A 20,326-nucleotide genomic window follows, 5' to 3' on the forward strand; every position below is an offset into this window, starting at 1 on the left:
TGAATGGTTTTGTTCAGCGCGGAGTTGTGGTTACGAGCAGTAGCTGTGATTCAGTTTTTTTAGATTTGCCAGACCTTGAGCGTCTGAATTTCCTTTTTTGTAAAGGTGGAGATAATCAGAATTAAGTAAATTATCTCAGAAAACAAATGAGCTAAGAGCTTGGAAGAGTATCTGACAGCTATTATGCACCAAACACACATCATGCCTATTTCCTTGTGTTAGTGGAGTGCTAACACTCTAGTGCTAACACTAGAGTGTGTCCTTTTACAGGGAAGATTTTGTCATTTTTGTAGTCCTGCCTCTCATTATTAAATTATGACCATCATGATAATAGTTACCATTTATTGAGGGCTCACCATGTGCCAGGTACTGGCTTAGGTTTGTACATCTCTTATCCATACTCCAGTTATTAACCTGTCCAGCAAAGTGGAATTGTTCATCTCTAAAGAAGGAAAAAGCCGAGAAGCAAGAGTTTAGGAGTTGGCAGAGTCGAGTGGAATGTTCTCCATGTTACTTCAAAGCCCGTGTACTAGTCTCTGCTATTTCATGCTATAATGTTATTAGCAGTAATAGGAAGATGTTTTCGGTGGGACTGGGGATATGTGGCAGACAGGGGAACATTTGGACTCCCAGATGTAGAGTTCCAGTTTAAAACTTTTTAAGATTAAAAAACTGTAAGGCTGACTTGAGTTCAGAGCTGATCTACTGGATAGAGCAAACTTGTTTACCTGGTATGCTGAGGACTTCTAGAAATTGCTTATAGAATTCCAGGTGGAGGCCAGGTGTCTCGATAATAAACGAATGCTTTAAATACCTAAGCAGGGATTAGTGTGGACTTTCAGGCAGTATTATGTAGATTAATTTTGGGGTTTTGTACATGTGTAGCTTTATCACAGATCCCTCTAGAGAGAGAGGGTAGCCAGGCCTCTTGGCTAGTGTTGGAACTACTGGTTTAGTGTAGTCTGAATAGTTCTCAATGTAGTTGATAAAGAACTTTACTTTTGCACTCAATTCCCAGTTGTAAAATTAAAGATTGTGATTTTCTAGCTATCTGAATTCTCAAGTAGTTTTTCTGGGGCTCCTGTTTAAGCCACTAACATGCAATCATGAGTCTGTTGCAATAAATGCCTTCAGTTTATTCTGTAATGAGGCAGTAGTGAAAGTTGGTGACAGTCCAAACAAGGAAACTGAGGTATTTAAGGCATTTACTCATTTTGTCCTTTGAGTGTTGATTAGTAGAACTAACTCTGATTATCCAACAGGATGATATAGAATTCTGTTGTAATTTGACCAAGAAAATATTTATCAGTGTTAAGGTTTCAGATAGACTTGTATAGAATAAGAAGACTTATTGTTGGGTTCATTCTGACTAAAGTGATTTTTTTAAACAGTTAAATACTATAAAATACTCTTAAAAGCATTTGTTTACCTTCTTAATTGAAAGCTTCTGAGGAAGGAAATAAAAGCTCTTATAAAGGATTTTTGCTAGGTTTTGTAAAATACACAGGGTGCCTCTGGTAACAGTAGTTTTTAATATGTTTGTTAGAAAGCTTGCCATTGCCAGTGTCTACCATTCTGGCTACTGCTATGTATGTTTCCTTAGCGAAAAGGAAGGATAGGTTTGTAGCTAAATAAAAAGTTCATTAGCCATAATCCACGGCATGAATTTAAGAACAAATCAAAGGCAGAGTGGGTAGAGATTGAAAATAGTTTAGGAAACTCTGGATATTGGCTTTTAAGGTTGAACTGAGGGTTAGCATATGCTACCTTAACATTACAGCAAAGATCAATGCTGCCATGACAGATATCATTCAGGATCTCTTATATAGTGATTCTAGATCGTTGTTCTAGCAAAACAGTGGACTCAAATTCAGCATAATTCCATAAAAGGTTTCTGTAGTATTTCAAAAGCTGACTCAATACTTCATACTTGATTTTGCTGGAAGTTGTTGAAAGGACTGAGTTGAAGAAAGGAAATGGAGGGTAAGGTGAAAAGACAACTTTCTTTTGTGAAAGTAACAAGAACAAGGGTTGCTCAGATTTTAAATACTTAATTTCCCTTTCCTCTCACGTTACCTCACATATGAAAAAATCTGTTCTATTCTCTAAAGTGCATGTCATAAATGGTCATTTGCTTCCTATCTACATGTTTAATATACTTGAGTCTTTGTTCCTGCAGTTGGCTTAAGTTTCCTCTTCATGCACACAGGAAATAGGTGAATTTGGCTCCTGGGATTTAATTGATCTTTTTGGCCAGAGTGGCATACCGCAGTTCCTTTGCCTTGGCTAATTGCTTCAGACATTCACATAACATTCCCTTCCTTGGATATTTTCCTCTAGCTTTGTTCCAGTAGGGCTAAGATGCAGTTCTAAGAACATTTACAGTGAATAGCCCAGAATATAATCCAGAGGAGAAAGGTGTGTTTGGGTTTAGGGAAAGTCATTTAGAAAGAGCAAAGAAAGTAAAAAGAGGCAAGAGAGTAGGCTGTTTATGGACAAACAATGGACCCTGGCCCAGAACCAAGGTCTTGCCCCATTCCTCTGGGTGGGGGATGGTACTACCATGGAGGTTAAGGGAAGGTCAGGTATTATGAAGCAGTTATTTTGAGGTTGGTGATATGAAGCGCTGTCCTGACACACTTCCTCTTATTCCGGTACCAGGAGCCAGGTTACTAGTGGTAATCTGCCTTGAAGAATGCTTCTGGGCTGTAAATGGACCTGGAGGTTTCGATGGCTTTGAAAATTGAGGTGACTTGAAGCCTTTAATAAAAACCACTTAGAGAAGTTGCAAGAATTTCCGGGCCTGTTAGCTGGAGTCCTTGGTTTATATGGCTTTGTTGGGAGTCTGGTGGGGGCTCTTTGACAGGAATGATTTAGATTTATTAATAATAGGCTTCCAAATAATAATGGCAGCTTTGTGCCAACCACTGTGGTAGGCATTTTACAGTTTTTTCTTAATCTTCATGACCCAATGAGGCACCCTAGAGATAAGCCCGATTTCACAGACAAGAAAACCCAGGCTTTAAAGGGGTTAGAGTGATTGGTTCAAGTGAATTCTTAAGAAGTCCTAGGCAAGGGGCACCTGGGTGGCTCAGTCGGTTGGGCGGCTGACTTCGGCTCAGGTCATGATCTCGGGGTCTGCGAGTTCGAGCCCCGCGTCGGGCTCTGTGCTGAGAGCTCAGAGCCTGGAGCCTGTTTCCGATTCTGTGTCTCCCTCTCTCTGACCCTCCCCCGTTCATGCTCTGTCTCTCTTTGTCTCAAAAAAAAAAAAAAAAAAACGTTAAAAAAAAAAGAAGTCCTAGGCAATATTTATAAGTTACGCTTTGTATAAATTAACTTAGCAGACAGGTAACTTGGCACGTGTCATTCTTGATACCACTTCCTTCTTCCTTTCACTCAGAATTACTAATTTCAGCTGAATTCAATTTGTTGTCAGTTGTTTTTATAGTAAGGCCATATGTTGCCCCTCCAGAGGTGCTTGTCAACCACTCTGAATGATGGGTAAGCAAACTTGCTTGTGATTACAGCATGAATCAGCAGCAGAAACTTCCTGGTTGGTATTCTGACCTAGGTTGTGCCACCTGTTAGAACTAGAGCTAGAAATGTTGATGATGCCAGATTATTGAAGTGGAAAATTTATGGTCTTTAATTTGGTAATGGAGGGAAGACATTGAGATATATTACTGTTATTTCGTAGAGACCTTTCTGTTAGGGAAATGTGGAAGAACTGAGACACTGGAGTAAGTTTTCAAGTCTCTTGTTGACTCTGGGATCCTGAGTTCTGGATTTGAGCCATGTAACTAGTGGTCTTGTCCATTTTGGAATGTATCTTGACAGTAGTTCTCGGGCAGTTGTTCTCAGCTCTGGCTGTGCATTAGAATCTCCTGAGGAATCTTTTTTTTTTTTTTTTTTTTTTTTTTTTTAAGTAGGCTCCACTCCCAGTGTGGAGCCCAATGCCAGGCTTGAACTCATGACCCTGAGATCAAGACCTGAGCTGAGATGGAGTCAGATGCTTAACTGACTGAGCCACCTAAGTGCCCCTCCTGAGGATCTTTTTTAAAAATGGAGATGTATGGAGCTCTTCCTTAAGGATTCTTTCTGATTCTTTCGATCTGGGTTGGGTTCTTGGGCCCTGGCATCCATAGTTTTAAAAGTCTCTGCCAGTGATTTTTTTTTGTGCAGCCAGGATTAAGAACCACCACTTGGAAACTAAAACTTGAAACCGAGAATGTTTCTCCTAGGAACTTGACTTTTTTTGTCTGCTTTTTAAAATCTGAAGCAGATCATCTTATTGCTGTCTCCTTTTAGAGAAAGGAGGACAGATTCCACCCCCATGTTATTCACATGTGTATGCTGGCAAGTTATCTACAAGCCATCCCCAAAACAGTACTCTGAATTTTATCTCTCAGTCACAGGCCTGTCTGTACTTTCAATCTTTAGTTGCCTGTTGCCTGGGTCTAGAGATAAGAGCCAGCCTCTCACTTTAAATTCTGTAACTTCATACCATTAGGCAAGTGGAAGACAAGATGAGGGAGTTGATTTAAAAAAAAATTTTGGGGGGGGGCACCTGGGTGGCTCAGTCGGTTGAGCGTCCGACTTCGGCTCAGGTCATGATCTCATGGTCTGTGGGTTCGAGCCCCGTTTCGGGCTCTGTGTTGATAGCTCAGAGCCTGGAGCTTCCTTCGGATTCTGTGCCTCCCTCTCTCTCTGCCCCTCCCCCGCTCATGCTCTGTTCTCCTTCAAAAATAAATAAACGTTAAAAAAATTTTTTTTAAATTTTTTTTTGTATTTAAAACAAAAAAAAATTTTTTTTTAATGTTTATATATTTTTGAGAGACAGAGAGAGAGACAGAGCATGAGCAGGGGAGAGGCAGAAAGAGAAGGAGACACAGAATCCGAAGTAGGCTCCAGGCTCTGAGCTGTCAGCACAGAGCCTGACATGGGGCTCGAACCCACAGAATGTGAGATCATGACCTGAGCCGAAGTCAGACGCCCAACCGACTGAGCCACCCAGGTGCCCCGAGGGGGTTGATTTTAATAACTAAAATTGTAGATCCATATGTGGTCGGTTGTTGTAATCTGTTTTAGAAATGGGTAGTTCACTGTCCATCAGAGAGCATTTCTGTAAGCATGATGAAACTGTTTCCTTGTGTGTGTGGTAATAAATGAAGAAATGAAAACTGCACCTGCTGAGGGCCAGCTTACTTTCTTGAGCCGTTGAAGTGTAGAATCTGGCTCTACCTAAATCTGTGGAATCTATTAGGTGCTTGTCTTGAAAGTATTAGAGTCAAATGCAGTATCATCTGAAACAGTCTTAGGTAATGAGGTTTGGGGAAAATGTGTTCTCCATTTATGCCTGTTTTCATAAAGCCTCCTCATTTGTTCTCATGGTAAAGTTAGCTTGGACTCTATCCGTCTGAATTTTCTGTTTATTTGAAATCTTATTATCAACTAACTCCATAGGTAAGAAAAAATTTCTAAGAGATCTGAAGCTTCACTTTCTGTTACCAGAGATGCTGTGTTTGACAATAGCTGTTGCTAACTGGATTAGTAGGTAAAAGTATAGTTCTTAAATTCTAGTTTCAGATTAAACTCCGGTCACTTTCCCTAACTGGGATTTAAAGGTAACTGGGAGGAATAAACCTAGCTTTGCAGTGTTTCTCTGACCATCTGTTCTCTGTTTGCATTGCTGCCATCTCACGTGACTTATTAGCTCGCCTCCTGGATTGTGGTTTGGTCAGTTTTGGAGAGGATGGCATACCTCTCATTTATCCCATGGTGGTGACAAATCATGGTGAAGTGGTTGCTTTCAAAATTTGGACTTTGATTTGTTAGCTCACGTTTTCTTTTTTTCTTTGAGGATACACACCACCTTGGATTTATTTAGCTTCCTATAAAATAAGCTAGTCATCTTACCAAAAAATAATTTTTTCTAGGCACTTAATAGTTTAAAAAAAATTTTTTTTTACATTTATTATTTTTGAGAAAGAGTGAGACAAAGTGTGAGCAGGAGAGGGGCAGAGAGAGAAGGAGGGGCAGAGAGAGACAGAATCTGAAGCAGGCTCCAGGCTCTGAGCAAGCTGGTCAGCCCAGAGCTTGATGCGGGGCTCTAACCCACGAACTGTGAGATCATGACCTGAGCCGAAGTTGACACTCAACTTAGTGAGCCACCCAGGCGCCCTGGCATTTAATACTTTTTAAAATTACCCAGACAATAAGTGTACAGAACTTTTTGTATACTTAAAAGTCAGAATCTTAGAGGGTGAGGCCTGAGCATAGGAATCCCTTAAAAGCTCAGTTGAGGTATTCAAACTGGCAGGATTGAGAACCACTCGATTAGGTAAAAATGAAGCTCCATTTCCCAAAGTTAATTAATGGTCATTAACAGACTGCTGTGTTGCCTTTCCAGACATGTTTCTATGAGTTTTGTTTATGTATGTGTGTTTTATGAATTTTATTGAGAATAACAGTTGTACTAATACGCTTTGTGATGGTCAGTGCTCATTGAAAGATATCTGATATAAAGAAAGCTTAATAAATGACCTTTTTTACATATCTGGGGGGACATTATGGACCTTTTTGTGACGTAGTAACAGATGTGATATCCAGTGTTTCATAAAATTTATTTCCAGGTCACCTGGGTGGCTCAGTCGGTTGAGTGTCAAGACTTCAGCTCAGGTCATGATCTCAGGTTCATGAGTTTGAGCCCTGCATCAGGCTCTCTGCTGTCAACGTGGAACCTGCTTGGGATTCTCTGTCCTCCCCTCTCTCTGCTCTCTGGCTTGCCTGCTCTCTCTCAAAAACAAATATTAAAAAAAAAAAAAAAAATTAAAATAAAAAATATTTTCATTAGGTTATGAAACCTAATAATGGAAATGTTAAAAAGTTTTAAAAACAATTCTCACATAGAAGTTTTTTTGTTTTTTTTTTTTAGTAGGCTCCACACCCAACATGGGACTGAAACTCATGACCCTGAGAACAGGACTCGCATGCTGTACTGAGTGAGCCAGCCAGGTGCCCCTCAAAAATTTTTTTTTAATTAAGTTTTTAATTTTAATTCCATATAGTTAACATACAGTGTTATAGTAGTTTCAGGTGTACAATATAGTGATTCAACAATTCTGTACATTACTTAGTGCTCATCATGATAAATGTACTCTTTAATCCTTCACTTCTTTCACCCATCTCCTCACCCACCTCCCCTCTGGTAGCTGTGAGTTTGTTCTTTATAGTTAAGAGTCTGTTTCTTGGTTTGTCTCTCTCTTTATTTTTCTGTGAATTATATATTTTTATTTATGTGTGTATTTTTTAATTTATTTTTTAAATTGTTTTTAGTGTTTATTTTTGAGAGAGAGACAGAGAGACAGCACAAGCAGGAGAGGGGCAGAGAGAGAGGGAGACACAGAATCCGAAGAATCTGAGCTGTCAGCACAGAGCCCGATGTGGGGCTCGAACTCACAGAATGTGAGATCATGACCTGAGCCGAAGTCGGATGCCCAACCGACTGAGCCACCCAGGCGCCCTGAGTTATATATTTTTAACATGCAGGATTAAGCTATATTTGGGTGGGGAAACTTTGTAGTTTCTGAGGCTCATGGTAGAATCATCTTGGCTTTGTAAACTATCACCCTCTTAAAGTAAGCCTAATCAGTTTCTTCATTAAAAGTCCCCCAACTTTCGGGGCGCCTGGGTGGCGCAGTCGGTTAAGCGTCCGACTGCAGCCAGGTCACGATCTCGCGGCCCGTGAGTTCGAGCCCCGCGTCAGGCTCTGGGCTGATGGCTCGGAGCCTGGAGCCTGTTTCCGATTCTGTGTCTCCCTCTCTCTCTGCCCCTCCCCCGTTCATGCTCTGTCTCTCTCTGTCCCAAAAATAAATAAAAAACGTTGAAAAAAAATTAAAAAAAAAAAAAAAAAAAAAAAAAAGTCCCCCAACTTTCATTCTAAGTTTCTGCTTAAATTAAAGCCATTAAATTAGTATGCAGACTTAATTTGGTCAAATTTCCATATTGAAATAAAACAACATGGAGTGAATAGACAAATCTAAAACAGGATGGAAATCTTTTTTAAATAAATTTTATTCTGAGGAAAAAAAAAAAAGACAACATGGAATGGGCAAAGGGACAAGAAAGATAAAGTAGTTTTTTTTTTTTGTCCAAAGACTAATTTGGGGACCTTTAGTTATTTAGGTGTATATGGTTCTCAGATAGGTTTCACTTTACCATTTTTTTTTTTTTTTAAGCCAGTAAACTTTGGCACATGTTAGATGTGTCTGGTCAGGAATCTTTGTTCAACTTGGGACAAAATAATCTATGTAGTTCAGCACCCGAATAGAAAAAAATGGGGCAAAGAGTACAAACAAGCGCTCTTTACACAAAATACAAATGGTTAGCAGACTGGGAAAGTATTTGTTGGTACTCACCAGAGAAAGTCAAATTTAAAACAAATAATTTTGACCCTTCAGTTTAATAAAGTGTATTCAACTCTATTTTGTCAACATTGCAGTGACCTAGATGTTCTCTGTTACAGTGTTGTTAGAATATAAATGAATAGGTATAATGGTTCTAGAAAGCACCTTGAGGATGTGTAAAAGGTAATGCTGATCATACTTAACCTGCTGATTTCACAATGAGAATTTGACATCATACAGGTGTCTGTATAAAGAGGCTAACTAGCAAAAAACTAGAAACCACCTAAATGTACAGCAGTGGAGATTGGTTATGTTATACTGTAAGTATATGATAGACAGTGCAGCCATTAATCATGCTTTTGAAGACTAGAGGTAGAAATGTGTGAAAATGCTCATGGAGTAATAGAAGATAGTATATCCTGTGTGTCTGTCATTTTGTGGGAGACGTGGCAAGTATACAAAAATAGAGAGTAAAAGGAAATTATGCACTGTTTATAAGTTGGTATTCTATGCCTAGTGGCAAATTTATTCTTCCAAATTTCATTTTAAAAAAAAAAATTTTTTTTTAACCTTTATTTATTTTTGAGACAGAGAGAGACAGAGCATGAACGGGGGAGGGTCAGAGAGAGGGAGACACAGAATCTGAAACAGGCTCCAGGTTCTGAGCTGTCAGCACAGAGCCCGACGCGGGGCTCGAATTCACAGACCGCGAGATCATGACCTGAGCCGAAGTCGGCCGCTTAACCAACTGAGCCACCCAGGCGCCCCTATTCTTCCAAATTTCAACATCGAACATACGTTCTTACAACTGGAGGAAAAAAAGCAAGAAATATTTTTTAAAAGGACATAATTTATGCTGATCTAATATGCTCTTAGAGCTCAACTTCTTTTGTCAATTTAATGGCTTCTCAGTTTGACCTCTAGAACATATGTAAATACTGCTTTGCTGTTATGCTTCTTGAATATATCTGCTAAGGCCTAGGCGTTGCACTATAGAATCTAGCTGTGTTATAGTAATTTAAGGAGAATTTTTTTTTTTAATTTCTTTAAGTTTATTTAGTTTTTTAAATTTTTTTTTTTTTTTTTTTTTTTTCAACGTTTATTTTATTTTTGGGACAGAGAGAGACAGAGCATGAATGGGGGAGGGACAGAGAGAGAGGGAGACACAGAATCGGAAACAGGCTCCAGGCTCTGAGCCATCAGCCCAGAGCCCGACGCGGGGCTCGAACTCACAGACCGTGAGATCGTGACCTGGCTGAAGTCGGACGCTTAACCGACTGCGCCACCCAGGCGCCCCAAGTTTATTTAGTTTTTTGAGAGAGTCAGAGACAGCGTCAGCAGGGGAGGGGGAGAGAGAGAATCACAAGCAGGCTCCATACTGTCAGCACAGAGCCCAGTGTGGGGGCTTGAATTCATGAAATCATGAGATAGTTACCTGAGCTGAAACCGAGAGTCGGCACGTAACTGAGCCACCCATGCGCCCGGAGAGTAATATCTTCTATCCTACTTTCAGATGAAATATTTTCCCCTAATACAGATAGGCTGTTCTTTTTTAAAAAAAATTTAAGTAGGCTCAACACCCAAGTAGGGCTCAAAATCATGACCCCCAGATCAAGAGTTGCATGCTGTACAGACAGAGCTAGCCCCAGGCTGTTCCCTTTTCTATCACTTCATCTAAATGGACTTTTATAAGAGCAGTGGTTAAGTTGCGCAAAAAAGAGAGATACTGTGAACTATTTGGGTGGTTTGACCTGCATTTGTATCCCTCCTGAAGGAGGGACTGTTTAGGCTTCATCATTTAAAAAACAAAAGTAAGGGACACCTGGTTGCCTCAGTAAGTTAAGCAGCCAGTTTCCACTCAGGTCATGATCTCGCGGTTTGTGGGTTTGAGCCCCACGTTGAGCTCGATGTGTAGCTTGAACTTAGGATCCTGAGATCAAGAGTCACATGCTCTTCTGACTGAGCCACCCAGGATCCCCTATGTTTCCTTCCTTCCTTCCTTCCTTCCTTCCTTCCTTCCTTCCTTCCTTCCTTCGAGAGGGGGGGAGGGGGAGAGGGAATCCCAAGCAGGCTCCACCCTGTTAGCACAGAGCCCGATGTGGAGCTTGGTTTCACAAATTGTGAAATCATGACCTGAGCTGAGTCGGATGCTCAACTGACTGACTGAGCCACCCAGGCACTTCTCTGGGTCATTTCTTAACTAATTCTTTACATTTCTTGCTTTCAGATGGAAAGAACTCAAGTGGATCCAAGCGTTTTAATCGCAAACGTGAACCTTCCTATCCCAAAAATGAAAATTTTAGCAACCAGTCCCGTCGCTCCAATTCACAGAAAAGCAAAACTTTTAACAAGATGCCTCCACAGAGGGGCGGCGGCAGCAGCAAAGTCTTTAGCTCTTCTTTTAATGGTGGAAGACGCGATGAGGTATGGAATTTAGGAATGTCCTTTCTAGAACACAAGAAACATGAACTCTGATTCCCCTGCCTCCCAGTTTATCAGTAGTTGGGGAGGAGGGGAGAAAGAGGTGAAAGTAAATAACCAAAGCAGTCTTGAGTAGTTGAGGATTAACTAGGTTTGGAACTTTGCCTCCTTTCTTCTCTTGAAAGTTGTGAAAATTTCTTTGGAGGAAGAAGACATCATCATCATGGGTTGTGAGAAATTATAGCAAGATACTATAAATGTACCCTAGATACTATAGATGGTACCTTTTATTATCACTCTTGAATTAGAGGTGCCTCTTGAATATTTAAGTAATACAATGACTTTAATGACATTTGCTCTGTAGTATCTATAGCAAATTGTAAGATGCTATATCCTTAGTCCTAGGTACTCTGATTTTAGGAGTTTCTTAGATATCCTTTTGGGAGTACATAAAGACTTCTGTACAAAGGAGTTCACTGTTGCATTGTTTGTAGTTGCAGAATCTAGGAAACGACCTAAATTAGCAAGGCATTGGTTAGATGAATTATCCTCCTGTTTGAATGTTCCATACTATGTAACTATTACAAAATAAAGCAGATTTAATGTACTCATGGAAGAATTCATTCACCAAAAATTTTGTCCTCTCCTGTGCATCAAATACCACATGGGAGTTTGGCATACAATACTGAGTAGAACATTGTAACTTATATTTTAGTTTACGGAGAAAATAGACCATTACACAGTTGGCCCTTGAACAATACAGGTTTGAACTGCATTGGGCCACTTATGTGGACTTTTTTTTCTTAATATAAATACAGTGTCATAAATGTGTTTTTTTTTTTGTCTTAAATAACATTTTCTTTTCTCCAGCTTTATTGTAAAAATATACTTTGTAATATATATAACATAAAATATGTGTTAACTGTTATTGGTGAGGCTTCCAGTCAACAGGTTATTAAGCAGTTAAGTGTTTTGGGGAGTCAAAAGTTATACGTGTATTTTCAGTTGCGCCAGGGATCAATGCTGCTAATGCCTGTATTGTTCAGGTGTCGATTGTATAATAAATCCAAAGGTAAGTGCTTATTGAATTAACAAAAAGTAGATTGAGAGAATTAAAGGGATAGAGAGTAACAAAGAGTACAGTTTTGGAGGGTGACGAAGGAAGGCTACTTACTCTGAGGAAGTGAATTCGGAGTAGAGTTCTGAACGAAGCAAGGGAGCACACCATACAGTTTTGAGGAGGATGTCTTGGCGAGAAGGAATAACAAGTGCACAAGTGCAAGGAACCAGAGGTGGTAATACTTTTGGTTTGTTTGAGGTCAAACATGTAGGCTACCATGAGTGGAGGAGTAGAGAATGAAGCCAAAGAATAGACAAGAAGGGTCAGATCGTGTTGGGCCTTGTGGGATTTTGGATTTTGTTGAGCGAGATGGGAAGCTATTGGGGGTTTAAGAAGGGAAGTTCTATAATCTGAGTTGGGAGTTTTAAAGGAGAGAGTGGAACCAGGAGGCTAGTTAGGAGGCTGTTAAGATATTTCTGGTGAGAGTGATGGAAGCTTTGAAACAGCGATAGTGGTGAGATGCTACACATTGGGGTGATGTTTGAAGATAGAGCCAACAGGATTGTTTAATATGTTAGTTGTGGGGTCTGAGCAGAGAAATGAATGACTTTGAAAAAAAATGTCTTCAGTGGGAGCTCAGTTCAGGTACTGTATGCTGAAGTGGGGAAGATTTCAAGAGAAGTAGAAAGTTTGGGGGTGGTGGGGAGGGAAGGAGAGTTGAGATAAAGAACTTCATTTTGGAAATATGCTATTTGTGTGGAGATGCCTACTGGATCTCTAAGAGATAGACAGTTAATGGAATCTGGAGTTCAAGGAGGAGACCCAGGCTAGAGAGCCATCTGCATACATTTGGTGTTGGCAGCTATGGAACTAAGTAAGTCCTGCAGAAAGGGAATAGATTCAAGGACTGAGGTCTGAGTCAGGATCATGAGGCACCAGCAAAAAGGGAGGAAGAGAACTGAAAGCCATTTGGAGAAAGTGGCCAGTTTTGCCCTCTACTGATAGGCTACAGAAGATTAAGACTGAAAGTGGACTAGTAGATTTGATCATGTGAATATAGGCTGTTGGCTTTGAGCTGCTTTGATGGAGTGGTGAGGACAAAAACTGGATAGGCATAGCTTCAGAGAATGGAAGGATGGGAGGAAGAAACATCAAGTTCAGACAGTACTTTTTAGGGACTTTGCTGTAAAGGGGAGTGGAGAGGTGAGGCAGTAGCTTGAGGGAATGTGAAGTCGAGGATTTTTTTTTTTTTTTTTTTTTTAAGACAGAATGGGAGTGGGTTAGGACAGAGTGATAGGGAGACACAGAATCTGAGGCAGGCCACAGGCTCTGAGCTGTCAGCACAGAGCCCGACACGGGGCTCGAACTCATAAGCCACAAGATCATGACCTGAGCCAAAGTCGGAAGCCCAACCAAGTGAGCCACCCAGGTGCCCCTGAAGTCAAGAGATTTTAAAGTTAAAGAGATTCAAAAGAAAAATACAGCATATCTCTGCTAATGGGATTGTCTTGTTAGGGGGCAGACATGCAGAGGACAGGGCGAGAATTACTGTAACAGTGTCCTTGAGTCCTTGAGGAGTTGTGATCCTACTGTACAAGTGGAGGAGTTGGCTTAAATAGGAGCTTTGCCAGTTCATCCTCAGTAACCAGAAGAAGGCAGAGTACTGGTAGGAGGACATAGGAATTCTCTTCTGATTGTTCTTATTGTCTCTGTGAAATATGGAAGGTGAGCTGAGAGGGGAGCCTTGGAAGCCTTGCAGAATGGCATTGTCTGGGTGACTGGGAGTTAAGTGGGTACAGAAAGGTAACAGGGTTGTGGTAGGGCTGCTTCAGTGAGACTGGTCAGTGTGGTGTGGTTGTGTTCTTGTGTGTAACTGTCTGGTGCTGGTGTGGAAATACATAGAGAGTCAGATTAATTAGGGGAAGGTTCTGCTAGGTGAGTACAGATGACAGAGAGAAAGAAAGGGGTTGTGGACCATAGGCTTTAGGTCAAGTAAGGAAAGAAAATGGAAGAGATGGGTTGGATCACTGATTTGGAGATCCCAGTAGGGGTAAAGAATTGTTGGAATCAGGACTGAAGGGAACAAGCTGGGAAAGGAGGGAGTTGCTGCTTGAATGTTGGGTGCTCAAAATTATGATGGTGGGAGATGTGTGGTTGTTACCCTTATGGTCTAGATTATAGAGCAGTGCTGTCCAGTAGAAATGCAGGCCACATGTATAATTTAAAATTTTCTAGGGGCGCCTGGGTGGCTCAGTTGGTTAAGCAGCTGACTTCGGCTCAGGTCACGATCTTGTGGTCCGTGAGTTCGAGCCCCGCATCGGGCTCCGTGCTTGCAGCTTGGAGCCTGGAGCCTGCGTCGGATTCTGTGTCTCCCTCTCTCTCTGCCCCTTCCCCATTCGCACTCTGTCTCTCTCTTTCAGGAGTGAATAAATGTTAAAAAAAAAAAAAAAAAAAAAAAAATTTCTAGTTGCCACATTCAAAAAGGAAAATGGTGAAATTAATTTTAATGTTTTTACCCAATATAGCTAAAATGGTATTTCATGATGTGGCATTGGCCACATTTGGCTAGTAGTGGTTGCTGTAAAGGATGGCACAGCTCCAGATGGTATGTCTATGGGGATTGGATTCCTGAAGTAGAGGACAAGCTAATTGGAGGAGAGAGGGGGGGGTCAAGGAAATGAGAGGTCAGTGTTGGAAGGATAATCAGGAGTTGTGATGGGCAGTATCAGAGAGAGTGGTAGTGGCAGCTAGGATAATAGTGGGACAATAGAAAGTTGAGGATGTGGAGGATTTTGTTGAGTGAGCACAAGCTCTTATCTAATTTGGGGGCATTGGGAGTGGAAGACTGATGAGAGGACAGCAGTCCCATGGAGATGATTTTCCAGGGGATAAGAGGCAAGGGATGACCTGGAAGTGGTGAGCTTCCTGTGGTGAGTTACATGAACAGTGTGTGGGGGGGTTGTCTCCCAGGATCTATTGTTGAAATGAAAGGAAATTGTTTAATTGTATGTTTTGCCACTGTATTTAATCATAAGGGTCATATGCTGTGGTCTATATGCATAGGGTATCGCAAGTCATATTTGTTGTCTCTGGGATGGAATGTATCTTTCACCATATCCCTTTTTGTACTCTTTAGCTTCTTTATGATGTCTGTGCGGGTGCTGCTTACTAATTTCTAAATATGACTAAGCAGCAAAAGCCTTAAATTTGTATTTCCTTTGACCCAGTAATTCCTACTATACATTCAAAAGAAACAATGATAGGTGACCAAATATTTGTGCACAAAGATCTATCCCAAAATGTGTTTATCATAACATTATTTTATTACAGTGGACAAGCTACTAACAGTCTGTGTCTGACACAAGGGCATTATAGTATACCTGTATGGCGTAATGGTATATAGCCATTTAAAGTGACTATGTGTTAATATGACTCACATGGCAAAGTGCTTATGACATTAAATTATAAATTGGGATTAGAAAATGCACTGGCTGACTTATAAGTACTTTCCACTTCAATTTGGAAATGTTAAAAAGCCCCAACGTGATTTTTTCCATCTTTATGTGCAGTGGTATTTCTCCTCTGCTGATTGGGTTTATTTCTGGACACAGAGGTAGTCTGCCTACATGTTCTAATTCTGTCAGTTTTAATTAACAATGAATAGCAGTGTGTGTCTTAGACGGGAGGTCTCTGGCAGGATTCTGAAGCCCGTGGCAGTTAGCAGCTGCTTGCAAGCCGCCTCCAGAGTATAGTTCCACAGACTTGTTTTTGCCAGAAACAAACCAGAGAACAAGTAGCTAACAAGAGTGAAGGTCTAGGAGTCCTATGGGATTGTCAAAAAATTAATCCAGTAAGTAAATCATTGTGCTTCCCAGTAGCTAGACGACTTCATGTTGGGTTTAGTCATTTAATAAATAGTTAATTGCCATTTAGCGGGGCAGGCTAAACAGTTTAATTATATGTTAAAGGCTCTTGTCCCCCTTTCTATTCCCATCCAGATCTTAGGTAGACTTTTGTATTCCCCTTTCCTAGGAAGATTGTTTACTTTAAGCTGTGTTTCGTTTAGTTAATATTTTAAACCATGTAGAAGGAGGGTTGTGCTGGTTTCTGCTATCAATCAGTGTCATTCTATTCTGAAATACTCTGATTCATTCTTATTCTCTCTAGGTAGCAGAGGCTCAACGGGCAGAGTTTAGCCCTGCCCAGTTCTCTGGTCCGAAGAAGATCAATCTGAACCACTTGTTGAATTTCACTTTTGAACCCCGTGGCCAGGCGGGTCACTTTGAAGGCAGTGGACATGGCAGCTGGGGAAAGAGGAACAAATGGGGGCATAAGCCTTTTAACAAGGAACTCTTTTTACAGGCCAAGTGAGTATGTCTACTCTTGGGAGGAAAGTGCAGTTGAGCCTCTGGGTGGTTCTTGGTGCTGAGAAGAAGCTTCTTTTAAACTGCTATGGGAGAGAGGCAGAAAGGGAGTTGATCTGGTTCTTTTCCTCCTCTCTCTTTTTGGGGGGCAGTGCAGGTGTCGAAAACCAGCTTTTCAAGTGGATGTTCTTGGTGCTTAAAAGAATATAATGCTTAAATAAATACATTGATTAATGCTAAAATTAAATAATGCTTTAGTGTCATAATGAGATAGTAAAAGTATTTGTTTTGGAATTGGACCCACATTTGAATTTATTTTGACCTTTGATCTTGGGTAATTTATTTAGCCACGGTGAGATTCATCTTCTCCCTATAAAGGAGGAGGATTACTTAAAGGAGAATTGGATGATGGGTTGGAGTGTTTGGCATGGCATACGTTTGCTCAAATACTGATTCCCTTTTATTTCCTTTTGTGTGTCATTAGTTACAATGTAAGATTTGACCTTGGATCTAGACTGAAGTAACTGGTTAGTACTTTATATAAATTCGTAATCAAATGACTGAGCGAGAACAGTCTTTCTGCTGCCTTGAAGACTAGCTGTGTGCCATGGTTTCTCAGAGGGAGGGAGGAAATCTGGCTTCCTGCTGATTGATAGAGCTGCAGTCTGGGTTAATTTTAGCTCAGGGGAGGCCTGCAGGGCCTTGGCTAGGCTTGGAAGCAGAAGAAACAGAGTTCATGGATTTAGACTCCTACTTGGCAAGTCTTTGGATTCCCTCCAGAGCTGGGGCTCAGAACTGAGGCTGAAGTCCTAGTTCAGTGCTTCACAAACCATGGCTGCTAATGGCCTGTATTTGATTTCTAAGTGAAGGAGTAATGAGTTTCTGCTGAGGGCTTGTTGGTGGCTTTTGAGAGTCTGCCTTTTCCCTGTCCTCTTCCCTGTTTCCAGCTGCCAATTTGTGGTGTCTGAAGACCAAGACTACACAGTTCATTTTGCTGATCCTGATACCTTAGTCAACTGGGACTTTGTGGAACAAGTGGTGAGTAGCTCGGCTAAGCTTATAAACTGTTAGTGGGAGAGAGAACTAAGGAAAGGAACCATGGTGACACAGCAGCTGTTGGCTGGTATCACTGTTGATACCTTTTTTCTGCATGGCCTCACTGTAGAGATAAGTCCCCCAGAGATGAGTCCTGGTTTCTCCTGGAGTTCATTTTGTGCTAATTAGCACTAGCCTGCAGGATTGGGGAGTTGGAGGGCTCTCATCAAAGGTTCTATCTCATCAAAGCGGTTCTATCTACCGCCTCCTTTCTCCTGGGAAGAAATAACCAGAGAAATACATGAGGCACTCTGGTTACCTTCCTGACCTAGGGTGGGCTCATTGCATGAACATGGCTTCATCGGTAGCCATTTGTAGTAATCAATATCAAATTAGGCCTCAGTCTTGTGGCACATGAGTGAGCCACCAGGTACACTACTCTCTAAGCCACTGCTGCAGTTTGTTTTCTGTTGAAGTAATGAGTTCTGGGTATTCCTTTGCTGCTCTTAGGTTATAGGGATGTAAATTTTTTTTTTTTTTTTTTTGAGAGCACAAGTGAGCCTGAGTTGGGGTGGGGCAGAGGGAGAGAGAGAATCCTAAGCAGGCTCTGTGCCTGGCATGAAGCCCAAAGGGAGCTTGATCATGTCAGTGGGCCTGACATGGAGCTCGATCCCACGACTGTGAGACCGTGACCTGAGCATAAATCAAGAGTTGGATGTTTAACTGACTGAGCCACCCAGGCACCCCATACAATACTTTTCAAAGTGCTAGGTCTCCAAGCCTGGCTACTCATTAACTATGAAAATTGATAAAAACATCAGAGAATGACAAGGCCTATGAAACCTAAGTTCTATATTTATTGGTTAAAAAAAAAATAGAGATGCATATAAAGTGTAGGTCTGATAGACTTCTTATTGGAAATTATTGGTACATTACTTTTCGACCTTTTATAAGCCTTTGTGTACGTGTACGTATAAAGTTTCTTTTTATAAGTGGGATTATATATTGATTTCTGTTCCTTTTTCCTTTGTGGAACCTCTAAAGTACTTGTTATGTAGTTATTAAACCATTATTGTGATTTCCTTAACGATTTACTTAAAGTGTTATTATATACTTGCATTTTGAACAATTCTGTGAAGATGTGTTGAGTAGAGATGTTCAGGGATGGGGGTGGGAGAGGAGAGGCTTTAACTTTGACAATCCCATGTCACTTTGAAAGCAGTGTAACTCGTGGTGCCCTTTTGTTGCAGCGCATTTGTAGCCATGAAGTGCCATCTTGCCCAATATGCCTATATCCACCTACTGCAGCCAAGATAACCCGTTGTGGACACATCTTCTGCTGGGCATGCATTCTGCACTACCTTTCACTGAGTGAGAAGACCTGGAGTAAATGTCCCATCTGTTACAGTTCTGTGCATAAGAAGGATCTCAAGAGGTGAGAAGGAGACATTTACTAGGTTAGACCCCAGTCTGCTAACTTCTTGCTCTTTTACATCTAAATGTCCATGTTACAGTGTTGTTGCCACCGAGTCACGTCAGTATGTTGTTGGTGACACTATTACAATGCAGCTGATGAAGAGGGAGAAAGGGGTGTTGTTGGCCTTGCCCAAATCCAAATGGATGAATGTAGACCATCCTATTCATCTAGGAGGTGAGTTCTGTTAATTTAGGGGGTAATAATCTTGGGTACATCTTTTAAGGCTATCAAATATATCTATCTACTATCAAAATTTGAGCCTTTGGGCAAGCCATTTCTATCATTTGCAGGTCAGTTTTAGGATTTTAGTAGGTTAGAGGGGAGTTTACAGAGAGTGGTTTAACTCTTGGTTTCAGGTGTGGTTTAGTTATGTATTTTTTAATTTTTAATTTTGTTGAAATAGTGCCTGGCATTGTGCCCAGCCTTGAGGATTCCACAGTCAGCCAGACTGGCCACTTGTTGTCAAGAAACTCAGTAGTCTAGGGGCGCCTGGGTGGCGCAGTCGGTTAAGCGTCCGACTTCAGCCAGGTCACGATCTCGCGGTCCGTGAGTTCGAGCCCCGCGTCAGGCTCTGGGCTGATGGCTCGGAGCCTGGAGCCTGTTTCCGATTCTGTGTCTCCCTTTCTCTCTGCCCCTCCCCCGTTCATGCTCTGTCTCTCTCTGTCCCAAAAATAAATAAAAAACGTTGAAAAAAAAAAAAAAATTTAAAAAAAAAAAAAAAAAAAAAGAAACTCAGTAGTCTAGTAGAAGACACACAGAGAGGGAGGGAGAGACTCCCAAGCCTGCTGTGTGCTGTCAGCACAGAGTGCGATGCTGGGCTCAATCTCAAACCATGAGATCATGACCTGAGCCGAAGTCAAGAGTCAGACACTTAACTGGCTGAGCCATCTAGGCGCCCCTAAACTTTAAAAAATCTAAAACTCTTAAGAGAACATATAGGATAGTATCTCTGTAAATCCTCAGATAGGGATGGGTTTTTGAACCAGGCTGAAACCGTAGATCCTAGAAAAGAAAAGACAGATATACTTGATTTTATAAGAATGAAATCTGACAAGATTCCTTAAAGTCAGTAGGTGATTAACTAGGGGAAGATTTACACATTTAATACTAAAGATTAATGTCTGGAATATACAGGTGTTCTATAAGTTATATTAACAGTCCAGTAGAAGAATGGGCTAAGCATATGAAAGTATTTCCCAGAAAAGGATACTAGAATAACTTCCCAAGAATTAGGTTTAACTTTGCTAAGAGTTATGCAAATCAAAATCCCTATCAGATTGACGCAAAAAAAAAAGAAGAAAAAAAAAGACATTAGAAGCACTAGGTTTTTGGCAGGTGTAGGAAAATGAGTACTGTATACAGGGTGGCAATGTAAGTCAATACAGCTTTTGGGGGGGTGCAATTTGGTAGTATTTAAAATATGCACAACCTTTGGTCCAGCTTTTGTACTTAATATAAAGAAATTATATGCACCAAGGAATACGTATAAGGAATTTTTGTTACAATGTAATAGAAGCTGTCAATAAGCTAAATAAACGTTCCATAAGGAACTCACTCAGTGTTT

The 20,326-nt window shown here is 40.9% G+C and overlaps 1 protein-coding gene across 1 annotated transcript in view; it reads left to right on the forward strand.

Annotated features, from left to right (window-relative positions):
* The window catches only part of RNF10 (ring finger protein 10), a 34,003-nt gene that overhangs the window by 698 nt on the left and 12,979 nt on the right, over positions 1 to 20,326 (forward strand). The window contains exons 2-6 of the mRNA XM_042909653.1: positions 10,633 to 10,829; positions 16,054 to 16,253; positions 17,198 to 17,288; positions 18,536 to 18,720; positions 18,800 to 18,936. Coding sequence (XP_042765587.1) covers positions 10,633 to 10,829; positions 16,054 to 16,253; positions 17,198 to 17,288; positions 18,536 to 18,720; positions 18,800 to 18,936 — 810 coding nt within the window. The remainder of the gene's footprint in view (positions 1 to 10,632; positions 10,830 to 16,053; positions 16,254 to 17,197; positions 17,289 to 18,535; positions 18,721 to 18,799; positions 18,937 to 20,326) is intronic.

Source organism: Panthera leo, chromosome D3 (genome assembly GCF_018350215.1).
Source record: "Panthera leo isolate Ple1 chromosome D3, P.leo_Ple1_pat1.1, whole genome shotgun sequence".
NCBI classification, from domain to species: Eukaryota; Metazoa; Chordata; class Mammalia; order Carnivora; family Felidae; genus Panthera; species Panthera leo.